The sequence below is a fragment of the Paramormyrops kingsleyae genome, unplaced genomic scaffold (genome assembly GCF_048594095.1).
Source record: "Paramormyrops kingsleyae isolate MSU_618 unplaced genomic scaffold, PKINGS_0.4 ups286, whole genome shotgun sequence".
Taxonomy (NCBI): domain Eukaryota; kingdom Metazoa; phylum Chordata; class Actinopteri; order Osteoglossiformes; family Mormyridae; genus Paramormyrops; species Paramormyrops kingsleyae.
Genome location: NW_027326223.1, coordinates 15,869 through 35,551, shown reverse-complemented (window position 1 = coordinate 35,551; position 19,683 = coordinate 15,869). Strand labels below are relative to the sequence as shown.

Below are 19,683 nucleotides of genomic sequence, written 5' to 3'. Positions count from 1 at the left end.
TCACTAATAAACCCATAGAGACTGGTGCGCGTGGTACTCATTAATAGACCCACAGGGACTGGTGGGCGTGATACTCACTAATAAACCGACAGGCACAGGTGGGCGTGGTACTCATTAATAGACCCACAGGGACTGGTGGGCATGGTACTCACTAATAAACCTATAGAGACTGGTGCGCGTGGTACTCATTAATAGACCCACAGGGACTGGTGGGCGTGATACTCACTAATAAACCCATAGAGACTGGTGCGTGTGGTACTCATTAATAGAACCACTGGGACTGGTGGGCGTGATACTCACTAATAAACCCACAGAGACTGGTGGGCATGGCACTCACTAATAAACCCATAGAGACTGGTGCGCGTGGTACTCATTAATAGACCCACAGGGACTGGTGGGCGTGATACTCACTAATAAACCCATAGGGACTGGTGGGCATGGCATTCGTTAACAAACCCATTGGGACTGGTGGGCTTGGTACTCACTAATGAACTTGTTTTGCATAGTGTCCAGTAGCGACTGATGGGCGTCCTCCGACTGCACAGACGCTGAGCATTCCCGGGCCAGCATGGTGCGGACAAGGTGCTCCCCACAGCCTGCAGGGCGACAGACAGGCCAGACCCCAGCACAGCAGTCAGCGGTACAGTCATTATCCTCAAAGAAGAATGCTCAACATCTCAGAGGAGCACATACATGCAAACACGTGCATGCAAGGGAGCAGGCAAACATAAATGTTTATATATTTCACATATTTTTTATTTAGAAGTTACTATTTTGACCAAAGTTAGGATCAAACAGCAGGGTAAGCCAGCACCAATGGAGTAAATAAGAGCTTTAGTTTAAGGGCCTTACTCAAGGGCCCGATGATATGATTACACTGCCAGCTGTGAGATCAGAACCCATGACCTTCTGGAGAGGTCCCTAACCTGCTCAGCCACACACATAACCCCAAACAGACAGAGGAAACAAAACACACATAAAAAGAGGGATTTGAAAAGACCTAAAAAAATAGTTTGCACGATTCAGGGCAGCCAAAGATGACAATAATTGTCACCCCAGAAGGAGGAGAGAACCATCAAAACCCTTCGTAACGCAGACCATGCTGAGTGAGGAAGTCTCTGTGAACCCAGAATCTAAGAAAAAACAAATGCTCCAGCTATGCTGAGGGCTCCCTGAGTCTGTGTTGTGGCATTTGGGGAAAAGCAAATGGATTTCCCCCAGTATTCGCATCAAGATTCACATCTGTCTGGACTGTCCATTAATTTTTATGGGGGAAAAGCCCTAATCCCAATCACGACACCCTTAAACCCCTACCTAACCCTAACTTTGTGTGAGTGTGTCATGGCTGGGTCGGAGTTTAGATAGGTTAGGCCCACAGAAGTTAATGGCAAGTCCCCACAAAGATATGAATACATGCATGCAAGCGCGTGCACACACAAACGCGCACACACACACACACACACACACACACACACACACACACACACACACACACACCCCTCGTCGCAGCCTCTGCACAAACTGGATTGAGCCAAATCCCCCTTGAGGGGTGTGCAAAGTCTTGGGAGATGTCTTGGCATTCCTGGGGCGTAACAGCGGGAGACGGCCTATGACTCGCGACCAGCTGCCTTCAGCATTCCCCGCGAGGGCCGACCTGCTGGCCCTGGCCGGTGCGTCATGACCACACCGCAAACACGGCGTTAAAGCTCTTTGCTAAGGAGCATTTGTGACGGCCCATTTCCTCCACCGCAGTCAGAAGGCCCTTGCTGCAGCACGCCCAGACACACACCTTTACCGATTAAATCTATATATGGAGGCTATAAAAAAAGTATTCACAAACACTTTATTGTGCTCCAAAATAGGGACAAAATTATTAAATACCAAAGATTAATTAAAGGCGTTACTGAAATCGCGAATCCGTATCTGTAGTTAATTTGGGGAGGGTTGTTTCCTGCTTTCTCATGCAGTATCCTCTGAAGAGAGTCCGCGAAACCATCAGGCCGCGTAGGAAGCTTGGGGAGAAGCACGGCGACTTGGCAGTGTCACAGCAAGACGAGCGTCTCTCTTAAGACCGCGGGGTCTGGAGTAATGGTTAGCAGGCCCCTGCTGGGAGGACTCGATGGGGCACACGTGGATCTCTATGAGCCTCCCGTTCCTCTCCTCCTCCAACCACATCCCCCAACAAGATAAGACAATGGATTCCAAGGCATGGAACTTTCCCTCGTGCAACTGTGGGTGGGTTCACCACTGGCTGCTTCATGGGGTTAGGTGGGAGTTTAAAAGTGCAGTTCTGGGCATGTGGGAGAGTCTAAGTCAAAGTATCTTTTATCGTCAGCTTAAGATGTGCGACTCGTGGAGTCATGCACTGAGCAGGGAAATTGCTCTTGCTGGTCATTGTGCAAATGGGAAAAAATAAACCTACATAATACAGAAAGTACAATATCTAAACATAATATAGACGACATGACACTAAGACATGACATTATGACAGAAACATTTAACCACTTGATTGGTAGGGAAGACTGTGCAAAGAGAATGGTGATACCACACAATCTCGCTCCCTTCTACCTTGCCTGTGGGGCAGAATTCAGCCTGGACTGCAGGTGGACCAGTCGAAAAGAGGAAATGTTTGGGCGAGGACCTGCTGCTGTTGTGAAAGGCGAATTCTCAAGCCCAATCAAGTAATTCGAGGGTATATCAATGTCCAGAGCGGAGATGCAATCTAACCACGCGAGTCTAACAAAACAACAAAGGATGCACACATCAGACAGCCAACTTCCCAGCGTCCGAAGGCGGACCTTTAACAGCATAATCCGAAATACACTCAGCGCCGACCCACATGCCACAAATAGAAGACGAGAAATACATCCTTAAAGTGTCTTAAATCGCAGGAAGCCAAGGATATTTTCACTGTGTCCCGAGACGAAAACAGCAGCGTGTAGCATAAATAAACACACCCACTGCAGAGCATGGGTTATTTTAAAAATATATACATGCAGAGTGGTCAGGTCCCGGGTTGCCAGTGACACCACACTGTATAAGCCTGTCGGCCTTGTGGGTGTCCCACTGGGGCCCGGCGCCCAAACGCCCCACGTGCTGGGCCCCTAAACCCCGAGTGTTCCATATGTGCTGGATGGATGGCTGACCTGGTTCACCTATGTGTGTGTGTGTGTGGGGATGTGTGTGTGTGTGTGTGTGTGTGTGTGTGTGTGTGTGGGGATGTGTGTGTGGGGATGTGTGTGTGGGGATGTGTGTGCGCATCTCAGCAGCAAGATTGAGTACGGAAAGAAGCACCTCATACAAACAAATTGAGAATTTTTCCATTTCATGGTAAAAGTCCTGTGCTAGGCTGGCATGCCATTCCAGGAATACTCCACCTTATTAGGCTTTCTGAGAAAGATCCTAAATCCCTACAATCCAGACATTACTGGAAGAGGACAACAGCGTGCAGAGAAAGTGGTGAATCGGCCTGTTCTTTACATTGATAGGCTCACCAGATAACATCTCTGAGGAATCTCTGAAAGACGAACAACATTTTCTTAAGGTCCTCATGGACAAAATCCGTCTTATCATGTAGGAACTGATGGGTGAAAGAGAGAGGGGAAAAAAAAAGACGACCCGAGAACGGTGCCCAGCAGAACCAGTACGAAAGAAAGCTACAGAAGGATGGAGTGCCATATGTGATTAGGGGTGGGGGTGGGGGGGGCTTAGGAGGGCCTAAGCCCGCCGTGTCAGAACTCCTTTGATGGGGATGCCTTTAAGTTCGGAAATTAAAAGCAGGTGCCCAGAGCAACACGCATTCATATCCCCCTCTGCACACGTTTCCAATTTTACAGAACATGAAAGAAAAAAGTTGGTGCTGAACTGGGGGTGGGGGGGCAGTTTGTGACAAAATATATTCTGGTGCGGGGGAATATTCCAGTTTTGTTCTTAGTGCGTACAAATATCTCCATGGCGAGAAATTAAAAGCAAAATGAAAAAAGGGAGTCTCCAATTAGTTGGTAATTAATAAGCGTGCCTGATGGAGATCTTTTTTGGCGGCCTTCTGCCTGAGCCAAGGAGACAGCAGGGACGGGCCACTGAAGCTGCGGGTAAACAACACGTCACTGCTGTGACTCAGGGCCACAAATCACGGGCTGTGGACACCTCTAACCAGAGCCAGGCCTGCCGGCAAAGGTGCCCTCCAGGCCAGGACCGGGCGCGCGTGATCCGATCCAGGTGTGCCGCCCCGTGGCAGGGCTAGCGACCAAGACCCCACCTGCCCTTCGGTGCCCCTCAGCACCTTGGGTTATCAGGCTGAGCTGCCCTTTTATGCCGGAGGGGACGGAGGGGCATTACCACAATGCGATAACAGCCAAACACCATCGTCCCCCCTCCCACCCCATTCCTTGGCTCTAAAGGCCTCTACACAAACGGGGGATTTCTGCTATAAAGTCACACAGTCTTTCCAGTCTTGCCCTTGCCACCTCCCCCCCACATGCATTCTTCCATTGCCGATGGCCAGTGCATTTAGCACAGGAGGATTATGGGTAAGCCTTCCATCAGCTAGAGGGCTACTGAATGGCTTCTGGGTTTCATCAGGCCTTATGGGGGAAAGTGTTTGTGGAGACACGCAAGAGCTTGGGATGGATCTGAGAGGCGTCAGGATTCCTCAGCGGGTAAAAGACAGAAAAAGCAAGAAAGAAAGAAAGAAAGAAAGAAAGAAAGAAAGAAAGAACAAAAGAACGAAGGAATCGCCAATTTGTGCATCATATCAAAGGCAGGGATAACGTGATGTCTCTGCAGAGCCATGTGTTTTTATATGGTGACAACAATAGTGTCGCAGTCCAACGTAGGGCTGCCCTCGCGAGGGCTTTTAAGCTGTCGTTCTTTGAAGCTAAGGCACGCAGGCACTCTTGCTCTCTCTCTCTCCCACACACACACACACACACACACGCGCGCGCACACACTACACAAACAAATGGACCGTGCATGCCAATCCTTTGTTGGTCGGAGCACACGCGGTCAGAACAGGGTGGACGTCTAATTCAAGTGACAGGCCGCATTAGCTTAAAACACAGAGTCGCTGAAAGGGAGCCTGGGGGCGAGAATGGAGAAGAAAGCAGAAAATCTCATTTAGTTTTGAAAAAGACGTCCCCACCAAGAAGTGGCTACAGACTGGGGCTCCTCTCATGTGCTAGGGGATGTGACCTCCCTACGACTGGCTTCTCTCAGAAAAGTGCCATTACTTTTGGGATTCAGAATCGTCGCCCAAGAGCAGTTTGGCAGCTGGGAGAGGATGGTGCTGAAAAATTCCATTTATTGTGGATCCTTACCTACCGTTTGGTTACTGGCTACCAAACAAGTAACCTGCGACCATCTTGGACCAGGACTGGGAATTTATGCAATCACACCCAAAAAGTCGGGCAAACGCTAAACTCAGTGACATCCCCCCAGCTCTGCTTAGGGATGAACCGCACACCAAAACGAAATAACCGGGTCCATGAGAGTCACGTGAAAAAAAAGCAGAAGGCCTCAGGCCCGGAGACGCTTCCCTCGTGTCCATGCTTTGGGATATACGGCACACCTCTGACCTTTGACCTTTACCCCGTGTAACCCAATGAGGAGTCTACGGCCTCCGTGAGGCTGAAATCCAGAGTGGCTCTCACCTTCATGTAAAGGCAGCCCCATAAAAGCGGCGCAGAATCACATAGCGAATCAGAGGCTCTCACAGAAAATAAAACGTACTCTGGCTCCGCAGCATAAATCGTCTGATCCTGTCTACTCTTTATTATGGCTGTTGTATGTTATTTTTGTGGCGCACAGAGAAAAAGGCCCGTATTTTGCGTGCTGAACTTTCCCCACATAAACAGCCTCTAACTCAAAGCATTACACTCTGTACCTTCGCCAGTTCTGCAACGGGGGTGCCGGTGACTCAAAATGGGCCAAAGAAAAGCCCAGAGATGCGTTTTCTACTCGGTTACAACCGTCTCAGCATCTGTAGGGCAGGCATTGATCAGTTCATGCTACGCTGACCAAAGGCAGGCAAAGAAAAGGGATGTTTTAGATGCATCCCAGGGGAGCAGAAGAATAATGACTATGATGCAAGACATCCAACGGAAATTAAAAGACAGGTGCATTAGGGAAGGGGACAACCTTGCAACTAGAAGAGCAGACAACAAAATCCCAAAGCTCTAAACTGAAATGCATTAAAAACACCAACGTTCCATATTACGGTGTGCCAAATAAGATGATTTCAGTTTATTTGTGCACAGTGACTACCTGCTATGACTACTACTGATACTATGTTATATGGAAAACCACAACGTCTCTGTGACTGAATCATACTGAATCATACATGGCTCACAAAGCTGCACTACTGGAGAAGTCCTCGCGGTCGGGTCTAACTCCCGATCTACTCCATGTATGAGTCACGGGCCGCAGAGAACTGCCCGGGTTGACGTCACTCGTGTTTATGTATTTTAACAAATCGCCCTTCCTCACACCCGAAACCGCAGAGCAATTTGATCCAAAGTCAACCTCCGTTTTGACAGTCACTCTCACCTCCGTTCGGAATTAACCATGTCTGCATTTTGCCCAAAGCGGTCTGGTCAAGAATCGCGGGTAGCTGGGGAGATATGGTCAATGGTTCAAGACAGCAGTTCAAAAGTTCTCCTCCCAGACCATCATACTAAGAACAACCAAGGAAGGAAACCCCGGAAGAAAGTGATTTCCAGCAGGTCAATGCATAATGAGTGGTGGGCAGGAATCGAGGAAAAACATCTGTAAGGTCTCGCTCATTACCTCGGCGAATGAATAAATTTCCATTTGGCTGCTGCGATAGGACACTAGAGGCGATATGGACTTGTTGGGGTCCCATAGCGGACGTTACCGGTGCTGATCTCAAAACACATGGAAGTTAAGAGAGTGGATAAGAGGATACAGCTTGTCTACAGGGGTCGTGCTCAACACTTCATTAAATAAAGAAGTCTTATCTGGGACATGAGTCACAGCACAGGCATTCAAACACCAGCAACCGGAGAGACTTAAAAATGCACATGCAACACATGCAGGCACATGCAACACCCACGCACACTGGGCTCAGGATGGCTGAACTCTAGGGAAGACGAAGGTGGGCGGCGGAGTGATACCTGAGGTACTGACAGCTGTCGAGTATGGATTCAAGTTGCAGGCGTTCTCGGCCCAGCAGCCACACCCGTAATGAGCTGCCTGCAGACACACAAGGGTCCGAAGAACATCGCCGCGGTTACTGCTCATTCCATTCCATGCTGGTGTGGGAACCGGTGAATCATACAGGAAGGGTGACGTCTAACAGGAATGTTACGGGAGTCTTTGCGGAAGGCCACGGGGCCTTCCTAACACCAATCAGGCTGCAATATGCTGCGTATAAAGGCTGAGCTGATGGTGGGAGGGGCCCTACCTGGCCAACCCTCCCCGGATGCTTCATGGCAAGGCCTCCGCTCGATACTGCCGCCGCCACGTTGCCTTCCCGGTCGACCACGACAGCCCCCACAGTGTCCAGAGACCCCGAGCCGTTCTCCTGCTGAAGAACCAATAAAAACAGGCGGTCGGCAGGAGCAGGTCGACGCTTCGTGAAGGGACACCAAGCCCAGTGTTGATGGATCGGCGCTTTCTGTGCCGAAAGAACGCTGAACGGGCAACAGGTAACTGGGCCGAAGGAATCAGAAATCCTCTAGCCCAATGTTTCCCAACCCAGTCCTCGGGGAACACCGGACAGTCCACGTTTTTTGCTTCCTCTCAGCTCCCAGCACGCCTGTACCAGGTATTCAGTGTTTCTGATTGGCTGGGAGCTGGGAGGGAGCAAAAACGTGGGCTGTCCGGTGTTTCCTGAGGACTGGGTTGGGAAACACTGCTCTAGCCTCATATTCTTCTCATCTTAATGAAAACTGGTCCCCAGACAAAATACCATTTAGTGCCTCATATTCTAAATTGCTTCCTCTTCAGAAGCAGAGGAATTTTGATCATGTATTACAAGTTCTGCACCCCCTGTTGTTCTATACCACCCCCCCCAGAACTGGACATATTAATGCTGACAGCATTAATAACTATTATTTTTGTTGTTGTTAATAATAAACAGGATTCTAAAATATGCGAGCAGGAAGCATCCCTGCATCAAAACTGAGCAGGTGTTAGTTGTCGGAGGATGACAAAAATAAAGAAAGAATAAAGCAACCAAAAGACTAATTATTGTTTGTGTGTCTTGGAAATATGCTCTGAAGGTCAAAAAAAAAAAATTTTTAAATCTAAACCAGGCCGGTCGTAATCACATCATTGGGATGGCGCTGATCTTTTTAATGAAAAATAAAAATGGAAAACAAAGGATTGGGTTCCTTGAAAGGCCTTCATTTCCATCTCTTTGGACCTAACGGGAGGCCCGGCTGAAAGGGAGGCTCAGGCCGAGGATAACCTTTTAGCCAGGAATGTGCAAATGCGCATGCACAACTCTGCTGAACCGGGACGCTTCACTGTCGACGGAGCTGCCGCTTGATTGGCTAGTCAGCTGGGAAGGGGTGGGACAAGCGGACCTTCAGGAAGTGCTGGTTCTTTACAAGGACCCAGATCCAGAATAACCACAGGGGTAGACAAGACTCTGGGTGCAGGATAGCAAGATCACAAGATCAAGACTACGAAGAGGTAAAATAAGCAGCCGAGAGCTGGCATCCAAAAAAATGTCACCCATGAGGGAGGCCTACTGAATCTAAGGAGACCAGGAACACAGGGCACAGCACAGAACAGGACCGCAAGACATTTGTTTTGGGAAGCAAAATGCACCAGATAATGACGGGAAAGGTGCAAAAAATGACGTCGGTTGGGATTCAAAGTACTTCTAGCCAACGTCATTACAAGCCTCCATAAACGCGACAGCAATTAAGACTTCATTTTCTTTCCTTTTTAATGAATATCCACTTAATAGCAGGCAAAACAAAGGGTAACAAGCGAAGGAACAACGCTGAAAAGTTAGGATTAACTGGTCTCGAGGTGGCTTCCCTCTCCGCTGCCCTCCAAAAACATTCCCCTCGATAAAAATGGAGGGGAATTTAAATAAATTGTTTTTCAAGGAACTGCTGCTTTATCTCCCTCCATTCACCTAAGAGGCACCCCCCCCCCCCACCCGCCCACATCCCAGCAAAAAGCAGTCACCCCCACTTCCTGTAATATCAATGCAATGTGGAGGACAGACACGGCCCAGCAAGCCAAATGTTTGTCTTTCCAGTCAAATAACAGAACTGGCTGAACTTTCCCCAGGCTTCTATTATGATTTAATCTCCAAGATTTATGCCTAATAACCCGTGAGTGACCCCCCCACCAGTTAATTTATTAAAACGTTTGCTTGTGCGGTTCCATTTCACACAGACGGACCACACAGAAAAGTGGGATAAAGGTAAACTCCAAGAGGACCGGGCGGCACTCCCAGCTCACACCCCGTCCGGATGCCCCAGCCCGGTCCGGCAGGGCCCACATCCTCCCAAAGCCGGCACCTCTGAAGTCCAAATACACTCCTCACACCCCTCCCGCCAACTTCTAACAGAAAAAGGGGGTAAACATGATTAAGTATGGTACACAGAAGAATTTACATAATAATTTCAAGATGGGAACTAGAGAGAGCGAAGACAGACCGGAGAGGACGGACACTCACGGCACTATTCAGGGAGGACATTATACAGTTTTATTCGCTGGATACGAGAGCCATAGATTGGGATTTTTTCCCACCTTCGCCAGAGAATCCCACAGCATACAGGGAGGTCCAGGACACAAAGCCCTTCCGGCAGGAAGAGAGAGCGAGCGAGCGTCTCCTTTGCAGAGGATTGCCGTTTGTGACAGAGACCCCAACAGGGCTTTTCAAAGTCGCTCAAACGGCCGAGACGGAAACAGCGGCATCCCCACGCTAATGAGCGGAGAACGACTTTTACAACTCATGTGTGAGTGTGTGTGTGTGCGAGGGCGCGTGCGTGTGTGCGCGTATGTGTGATTTTACCAATGTCTCATCCCCTTCAGTCATTAGAGGAGAAAAGATCCAAAGAGGACAGGAAAAAGATCAACACTATGGAATATCACAAAGAGCAAACGAACTGTGACCTATAAAATGCAGCAGATGTGGACAGCTTTGACACAAACCACCGTATCTGAAACAAGAGCTTCTCTCCCTTTGCGAAGGGCTGGAGTTTAGTTAATACTCTACTTAGCCAAACCTTTCATCATTATATTGTTGCAGGCCTTAAAATAGTATAAGAAAATCATCCCACTTCAATTATATTTATTCTTTTATTTTTGTTGAAGATGCCTACAAAGAAAAATCACCTAACTGGAATTCGAGGCACATGGCAAAGATAACTTCTTAATTACACGTAGACAAGCCGGCAGCACACCGTATAGATATTTTCTGAATAAACAGCTCGGCACTGTCAATTTCTAAGGCCATTCTTGCGATTGGCTGGGGATTTCCTTCTTCTCTCTGACTGGCTCTTGATGCCAGCTTTTCCACTATAAGGCAAGGGTGGCGTTGACCCAGATCTTCAGCTATGCCTGTAAGCAGTCACGAGGGTCAAAGGGTGTGACGACAGCACCCTGTGGCTTGGGAGCCACAGTTGGACTCTGAAGCCAGGAAGATCCCGCAGTGCCACAATTTGTTGTTCCTCCCTCCTCTGTCACAGACAAGGCCAATCAAACAGCAGCTAACCGCAAGAGTCAATCCTTTGTTTACATAGCTGCTTAATCCGTGTTTTTTTTTCTCCCCTTGCAGCAATTATGAGTAATTGAAATTTGCAGCAGTTCTGAAGTAATTGAAGCGTCCAAAACAACGCCCCCCCCCTCCTCCTCCCCCTCCCAGCAAGGTGAATTTAAATATTAAGTGGGGGACCCCAGAATGAGTGGTTAGACTCCATCACTGTCTGCATAAGGAATCAGTAACTAGATGAGGCAAATTCTGAATCGATGCCCTCCTTCCCGGCAGCGACCGCAGCCACTCACATTCTCACTTGACTGTCTCCTCTTCTTCACCCGCACGTAGTCAGACTCCACCTTCTCTGCCAGCTCAATTTTCCGCCTGTTCCTCTTATAAGCGGACAAACTGAACTCTACACACATATAGGAGGGGGGAGAAAGGCAGGAACACAAAATCACAATCTCAAAAATCACAAAATCTCTTACCCCTTTTAAAAAGAGACAAAAATCACCTTCACAAACAATTCACTTCTGTTTGCACGACAAACCAAATAATCGAACGAATCAAACATATTCCGTTAACACTGCTGGATTTTTTTTTTAAGCGATTCAGGAATCTAGGCACTTCAAGTACTCAGGACCTGGGTTTTAAAGCAGTAGTTCTCCCAGGATTTGAAGACTTCAAGATCTCAGTGTTTTCTTTCGCCTCATATAAGCTTTTCAGCACTGGTGCAAAGAACTGGCTCCAAGTTTCATTTTTGCCTGCAAACCATCAGAAACGTCAAGCCGTTCCAGTCCTGTCCAGGGGGTGGTGACAACAAGCCCGCAGGCACGGAGCCCTCCGTTTACACTCAGCAGGGTCCGTTAAACTCATGCCTCGCCTTCGGATGATGCATCCCAGGCATTCTGACACTGGCGGTGGGGGAATGAAAATCCAGTGCCCGATCCAGTGCCCGTTCCGCGCACTGGCCAAGAGCGGTCTCCCTGACTACCAGGGATCAAAGACGAGACCGCACGTGGCAATAAACAGGACTGAGGCTCCCAATCCACAACAGTCTAGGATCCAGTGAACAATTCAACATTAAAAAAGTGCTTTTGGCTCAAGATACAAGACAAAGGATCATACATACATTTTTTTAAGGGGACGATCAGGAAGAATATCACCACTTGAAAAACAATTTGTTTTGCTCAAAATTATTAAGTGTAATTATGAAACTCGAGTGCTGTTAAAACGTTTAAAGAACAGAAATACAGCAAGTTCCTATTAAAAAAAAACTGCGTACTTGTCCCTCAATGAGGAAAAGTGCTGTCAGATGAGCTGGTTCTTTGATGTTATAAGAACGAGACAATTCAGCTTCACTAATAAACTACTAAAGTAACCTATACGATCTAGAGCTACTGGCATTGAGGAGCACGATTCAAAAATGAAAAAATATGTTTGTGTTTATATAATTCAGAGGATAATAAATCAGCACAGGAAAGTACAACGTTAACTTTTAGTTATACAGTTTTCATGCTCAAAAACACTTTAGAAGTAGTAAGTAGCAGTGAATGGTCATAATAAAATTGTGATAAATTAACGTAAAACTTACATGGATGAGTTGCAAATAAAGTTTGTAATTAGATAACTACTGACTACTGAATTGTAGCTGCCGAGTTTAGTATTCTGAAGAGACAAATATACACAGAAAGCAGTGGAAGTCAGCATGTGTGTATATTATGTGCCATTATATGCAACTGATTAATACAGTAAGGATGTTAAAAGAAACCCTTAATTATGTGATTAAGGAACTGGGCTGAAATATTTTAAGCTCTTGCTGGAGCACCGGTTAGCAAGGTGCAAGCAGAAATGTTCTGGCAGGGTGGGGGGAAAAAATAAAAGTTAAAACTGAAAGACCCAGCTGTATAAATGGACAGAACAAAGCATTCCAGCTCTGCAGTACCACATAGCGAGACTTCATATTAACACATATCTGCTGCGTTGCGTGCAAACACTCTATAAATAGAATAAACATATCACATGCCAACCCGTGGGGCCTTTTATTGCACTTTTAAGACTCGGGGAGGGAGAGAGAGAGCAGCACTGGTGCCATCGGCAGGGATCCGAGTGCCAGCAGCACCTTCCAAGGAGCACCAGCAGCACGTGGGTTCCCTGGGTGCTTTATCATCATCATAAGCTTCCTGGCCTGCAGAGGTCCACTGGCAAGAGCGACAGCGCAGAGGAGGGCGTGCTGAAGACTCGGTGCGCCCGCAATACTCACTCGTGGCCATTTTGTCGGAAGGACAAGGTGGTATCCCGTGGTCCACCGCCCAGTGATAGGCTCCTCGCCCCACCAAGAAGCTGAGACAGGAGAACCAATCGGGCATATTACTGAGAGCGTGATGATGACTGCTGAGAGGTAACAAGCACGGCCAATGGACAAAACATTTGCTTTTAACATTCCAGTGACTCCAAATAAGAGACTGGCAGGGTCACATTAATTCAGTGAATAATCTACAAAGGTCCCGATACACTACAATTAACAAGCGCTTATGCAGAAATACAGAAATGCAGAAGCGTTAAAAAGTCATTTGGAACGAGAGTGCTCGCCAAGCAAGAAACGGATCAAGTAAATCCAGGTTCTTCCTGGGACGGGTGATGGCCAGGCAGGAGCATGCCGGTTTCTGCCAAAAGCCCATTTCGTTTTACTTCCCGCATCTGTGATGGTCCTCCCATGTTTAAAAGAAGAACTAAATTCAGCGAATTCAATGACCACAGAATTTCACACATTCTATATTCCAAGGGGAAGGAATGCAGTAGCTGATATATTACGTTTCGCAGGTTCCTAAGGAAACCCTGATGTGAAGAACACGCTGTCAAAACAGAGCCTCTGCTGACAGGAGGACCTACCAAGGAGGAACACGACCCGCAGACAACTTCCCTTTAAGTGCCTCGCTCAGCAGTCTGTTTGCCACCAACACTGGATTCTTAATGCCTGGTGGGACAGAGAAACAGGCGTGAGTATCCCCAGCACACACATAACAGAGGTGGGGGGGCAAGGGAAGCCCGATATCGTACCTAACGAACCAAATAAGGAAACGGGAAGAGGGGTGACGGAAAAGGCAGCCAATCGATCGACTTATATAGGGCAGAGCAAGCTTTGTCCCACATGAACACTGATAACTCGAGGGTGACTGCCAATCAGTCACAGGTAGAAACTGATAGGACAAGTCTGAATGGTAAGAATGACCCAATATATTTGCTTAGAATCCCCATTAAGACATCCGGTGTTCTGTGAAAAGGTCTCCAGCACCGACTGTCAGTGAGAACAACAAGCTTATACTCAAACACCATCGCTGGGGTCTGCAGGCAAAAACCTGGGCTGGACATCTCAAAGCACAGTAGGCCCATAGCCAGACGTAAATTTCCGGGGGTATCCGGCAACCCTATCAATAGATTTCGGGGGGGTTTCAAACTCATGTTTGCCATGTGGCTATGTGCCTAACAGATAAACACATTTCGGGGTAGCAATATGTCTGAAGCACAGGGTGAAAATGTGGCTCCCATCTAGACAACCATGGGCTCCCAATCAGGAGGGGTAAGGATTCATTTGCAATGCAATGGTAATTCAGAAATTGCTTACTTTACTGGAATACATTTGTCTCTTACAAAGACTACACAGTATTCCTCCATCGTTTGTGTTTTTAGATTCTTCCCTTTTGGTGTCAGATCTGTTTAGTGAAGTGTGATACCCTGGATCTCTCAGCTGTAGGTGGGAGAGTTTCCTGCGTGTTCCAGAAACACAGCCGCAATTGGCCTCTTGAAACGCGCACATGCACGCAAGGCAGCATACACATATAAGCAGACGTACACAAGAAAGAAATAATGGAGGAGGAGGAAAAAAAAAAGAACTTGGACTAGGGCTTTATTCTTTATCACCTCCAGCAAAAACCTTACAGGAAATGCAGGGACAGGGAGCATTATAAATTTGCGCCAAGACGCATTCCTTTGCAGAGTAACAATTTTATGGTTAAGTGTTAGGGCACAGCACTGCAGGTCTTATCAGCTTTGGCTACGACGGTAAACACTTCCTGCCTCTCCGATTGCCGTCTTTCTGAGTAGGCGACGTGCCTTGGCAATTCTCTTCCAGTAGGCTGCAAATGCTCTTTAAGCTTTGAGGCCTTCTAGGGCTTACTTATGGAAGAATGGTTCAGTGCTCTTGCAAAACATCTCCAGTTGCCCACTGAGGAGGAGTAGACTCCATGAAGTGACATTCTCTTGGAGTCTGAACGGACTGGTTTTTTTTTTTTTGTGGCTTACGCCTGTCATAATCCAAAGCACACCCAGGGCAAAGCCCACAGTGGGGTACAGCATAATGGAAAAGGCATGGGCAACTGAAGCAGCCATTTTTACAAGAGCCAAAGAGAACTGCCAGAAAATGAAGAAAGAAGGGTGGAGAGGAGCTCCATTCAGCCCCGAGGAAACCAATGCAACGGATTTATCATGCAGAAGCTCACGCCATTAAACGGGCAGAACCAGGGACAAACGTAACACCAGTGATGGACAAACATAACTCAGAAACCTTACCACTGAGGGCACCAACTGCCCCATACTGCAAGGATTTTCCATCCATGATGCTGGCGTCACATTCAATCTCCCCCGACAGGTTCAGGTTGGAGCCCATGCCAGCGTTGGTGAAAGGAGAATCCTGTGAAGTTCAAAACGCTGTTAAAGCACCTGTCAGACTTTTCCAGCACAGGAACATTCTAGCTGCTTCCTTCTGCTTCCCATCCAGCGGTTGGAAAACATTCACAGAGGAACTCTAGACCCTTCTCGTGTCGAGCCGTGCTTGCATTTCTGTGAACGAGGCCATTAAAATGATTGTGTACCCCCAGCTAGTCACAGAGTCAGATTTATTACATTCTGAGAAGAGTACCGCTCCACAGTGACTCTAGAGTAGTGTTTCCCAACAAGGTCCACAGGGAGCCCCAGACGGTCCACATTTTTGCTCCTTCCCAGCTCCTTGCCAGAAAATCCATATTTTTCCTCCCTCCCGGCACCCTACCGGGAGCTGGCAGGGAGCAAAGGACTGTATAGAGCAGGGGTGGCAAATCTTATCCAGAAAGGGCTGCTGTATATGTGGGTTTTCACCGCAACTCCCCAATTAGATTACTGATTAGAGGACTAATTGGCTGAAGAGTCCTCTCACATGGGTTTGAACAGCAGACCTAAAGGTTATCCCAAAGACCTGCATACACACCGGCCCTTTGCGGATAAGATTGCACACCCCTGCAATATAAGAATTACATAATTTACTATAACCTAATGCCTCTGGCTTCTTTGTTAGTAGTTATTTTTTAAGGTATTTTTCATTTTACAGTTATGCTGTACAACTTAAAATAATAATAAAAAAAAAAAACTGGCCCCTTGTGCATAGGATTGGACACCCCTGGTCTAGAGTCTGCATGGAGCGGGTTTCGGAACACCTGACAGTCCACAGTTTTGCTCCCTCCCAGCCCCCAGCCAATCAGGAACACCGAATACCTGGTACAGTTGTGTTGAGAGCTGAGAGGAAGCAAAAACGTGGACCGTCCGGTGTTCCCCCAGGACTGGGTTGGGAAACCCTGCTCTAGAGAACAGCGAGATATGGCAGCGTACCTCCAACTCCACCAGTGCCGCAGCGACGGCCTCCACTGCCAGGGCGCCAGCGTTCAGCTTCTCCACGGCCTGTGGGACACATCCAAAGCTCGTAATGAAAGCCGCTACTCGACACTGACCTCTGGCACAAAAAAAACGTGAATAAACGTCACTGGCACCATTACCCCATGTGGTCATGGTATTCAACTCCCGCTGGCAACATTTTCATCAAAGTATAACTACAACTTCAGCACAACAATTGGAACAACCACAGCAACACACATATTGCATATTATTTATATGTATGTATGAGCGTGTCGTCTGTAGGCAATAACATGATAGGGAATGTAGCAGCCCTCTAAATATAGACATACTATTTCAAAAAGTAACACCGTAAGAGACACTGGGCTATAAACTCCATGCCGAGGCCTGGCATTCTGTCCGCATCCAAACAGCCTGCAGCATGACGTAACTTCCCTACCCACACGTGACTCGCATTCTCTGGCGTACTTTGGCCATTCTTGATTTATGTCTGCAAATAAAGTGATGTACCGCAACAGCTTTGATTACAGACGGGGAGAAAGGTCCTCATCTTATTTATTCATATTTGACCTTTTTTGTAGCAAGGGAGACCGTCACAGGATAACAATATCATCCCCTTTGTGCAGTACTTCCTGGAACATCGCAGAGTTTTACTTGATTGTTAACATATAGGTGTACTGTGGTGCAAACTCACCCTCTGGCAGGCTTTCTTACAGACATGCTTATATTCCCTGGCTTTGGACTCAGAGTGGTAACCAGCCCCTGAAATAAACAACAAGTATAAGCAACAATAATGCCAAGTTGCCCATGACACACACGGTGCATTGTTCTCAGACATTAGTTAGTTCAAACAAATTAATACACCTAGGCAAATGAATTGTGGCACAATCGATAAAAGTAATGCAACAAAGGGCTTGAGTTATAAGCAAGCAAACTGTTTCAGGATGGGCTTGAATGCTCTATAACAGAGGTGGGGAACCTAAGCCGTGGAGGGCCAGCGTGGGTGCAGGTTTTTGGGATGACCACTCAGTCAGCCAATAATAAAGCAGTGGTTCTCAACTCCAGTCCTGGGGACCCCCAGTTATTGGCTGATTGAGAGCCCATCCCAAAAACCCAGACCCAAGGCTTAAGATGTAACTACAGACTAAAGGCCTAACCTACTTAAACAATGGCTGAAGAAAACCTGACGCAATGTATTTATAAAAACAGGAGCAGTGCAATACTGAAAATCAAAATGCATCAAATAAGACCACAAGTACACCATAAATAGCTGCATCCCTTATTTACATCTTAGGTGTTAAACCTTAGCCAGTCATTAAGGGTTCTGTTTCAGGCTGGCATTGCACTGGGGGAAACACACCTGCGTGCACCAGCACGAACCCCACCGCCTTCGTGTCCCGTGGCTGGTCCTGGGCTGGATCCGCCGAGTCGCCGGAGACTCGAGGGAAAGTAGCAGGTAGCCGCACCTCGGCTTCTTGGATTATTTTCTCCATGACCCCAGCCCGGCTCAGGAGGCATCGTGCCCTGGCCGCTTCTCACAGGGCAGGCATGGCGGCAGGAGAGCGAGTCCTGCGAACACAGGAGGGGATGGGACCAGGAGCCGAGCCGGCGGCGGGTAAGGGGAACCGCCGCGATTACAGCAGTACGGGACCATGCAGAGTGCATAAAGTATGTGAAGGGTATTTACATGATTACTGGATGCAAAATCCCTATTATGTTCCTGGACTTAAATACCGAGAAGTTAATACCGTCACCTCATATTTACCACAAGAAGCACGCGGACACTGGCACATTGCATGTCAATTCGCTTTCAGTCAAGGCGACAGAGAAAGTTCAGAATTTGTACAAATTTCTAGGAAAGTTCCGAAGTTGTTACTGTGCATCAGTTCTTAAAATGTATTTGTGATCAGCGCAACGTAAACTGGATTTAGCAATTAGCTTGATATGCGGCTAGCTAACTAGCCGGCTAAATTAACTAAATATGGCAACAATTAAGAGACAGTCTTTAAACCTTACGTGTAGAATGTCCAAAAATGTTACTACTACGTTAGATGTTCAAAAACACACATAATGCCGTTTGTACTCCAGAAAGTTGACACCGTCGATTGAATTGCAAGAGTTTGCTAGCAAGCTTTTCTGAATGGGGGGGGGGACTTTAACGTTAGCTAACTAGCGAGCTGCGTGGAAGCACTCAGATTGCACGTGTCAAACAGGCTACTCTCGGCACTGAAGCGGACGACTGTCTAATTTGCAGCGATCGATGCTAGTTTGTTGTTTTTGGCGCCGGTCTTTAAAAAAACAAGCCGCGTCCGGGCGCTGCGCCGCGAAGCCGACACGCCGCCGCGCGGATCACTTCCTAGTTCATTGAAAAGGCGGCGTCACGTGACGCGGGCGTGCGCGCGTGCGCGCGTCCCCGGCAGCCGGAGCTCGGGAGCGCGGGGGCCGCGAGCCGCGCCTGATCCTTATTGTCTTGAACATTTTTCTGTGTGGAATTTTTGATAAATTCATTCAACATACACAGAGCTTTCAGTGCACTACACATATAAACCGTTATGGCCAGTCCCGCTGTTTTGCCCTCCCTTAGTTAAATGCCATCGCACTGTATATGGATGTTACAAATCCCTCAACTAAATCTGTGAGGTGCGCTTATTTTTTTCCTTCAGAATTTTACAAATGCCAACATAATACCTCTTTTTAAACGATGAGCATTCAATATTTTTAGTTCTCGTATGTCCCCGCGCATAAATACGGGAGTCAGAAACTGGTTTGCGCAAAAGTGTCGCAGGCAAAGTCGGTTTTGAAACTCACAAACTGCAATGTTTATAAATAATGTATGATAAGCGTGTTTTACCATCAAACCATCATCTGTACTTTAAGAGACAGTCTCTCCAGTTTGGGAATATAGCAGCTAAATACTTGCCTTTGAAGGGAAATCCAAGTTTACAGACATCTGTTGTCCGCCTTTAACATATGGTCATGCCACGCAAACAATCTGGGCCTCTTTTACGAAGGAGTATATGCAAGGCTGCTATTAATCGGCGAGCATAAAGCAGCCGTGAGGGGGGGTCATTTTCCCACCCCATAAACGGGCCCCGGTCTCGCAGTGCCGCAGCTGATAACCAGGGTGATGTATGGGTCAATTTAATTTAAGACAATGGGCAGGAATACAAGGACGTACTTCACTTGAATATTTCTCCACACAGCATCACACATAACTCACAATCGGCTGCTTTAGACAAAAAATAGCAAGTAAAAGTTCCTTATTCTGATGGATCTGAATGAAGTCACCTCAGACATTTACTCCAGTTCATTGGTTTTAAATTGCGTATGACTGCCCTATG

The 19,683-nt window shown here is 47.5% G+C and overlaps 1 protein-coding gene across 1 annotated transcript; it reads right to left on the bottom strand.

Moving 5' to 3' along the window:
* Window positions 1-485: 485 nt before the first annotated feature.
* On the bottom strand, window positions 486-17,835 carry LOC140587495 (threonine aspartase 1-like; the record flags this gene model as incomplete). Its single annotated transcript, XM_072708760.1, has 11 exons — window positions 17,703-17,835; window positions 17,037-17,104; window positions 16,322-16,390; window positions 15,251-15,371; window positions 13,574-13,658; window positions 12,945-13,024; window positions 10,990-11,096; window positions 7,663-7,668; window positions 7,421-7,543; window positions 7,131-7,209; window positions 486-596 (listed from the first exon to the last, which is right to left on the bottom strand). Coding segments are annotated over exons 1-11 (982 nt in total), but the record flags the coding sequence as incomplete, so codon positions are not given.
* Between the last annotated feature and the right edge of the window lie 1,848 nt (window positions 17,836-19,683).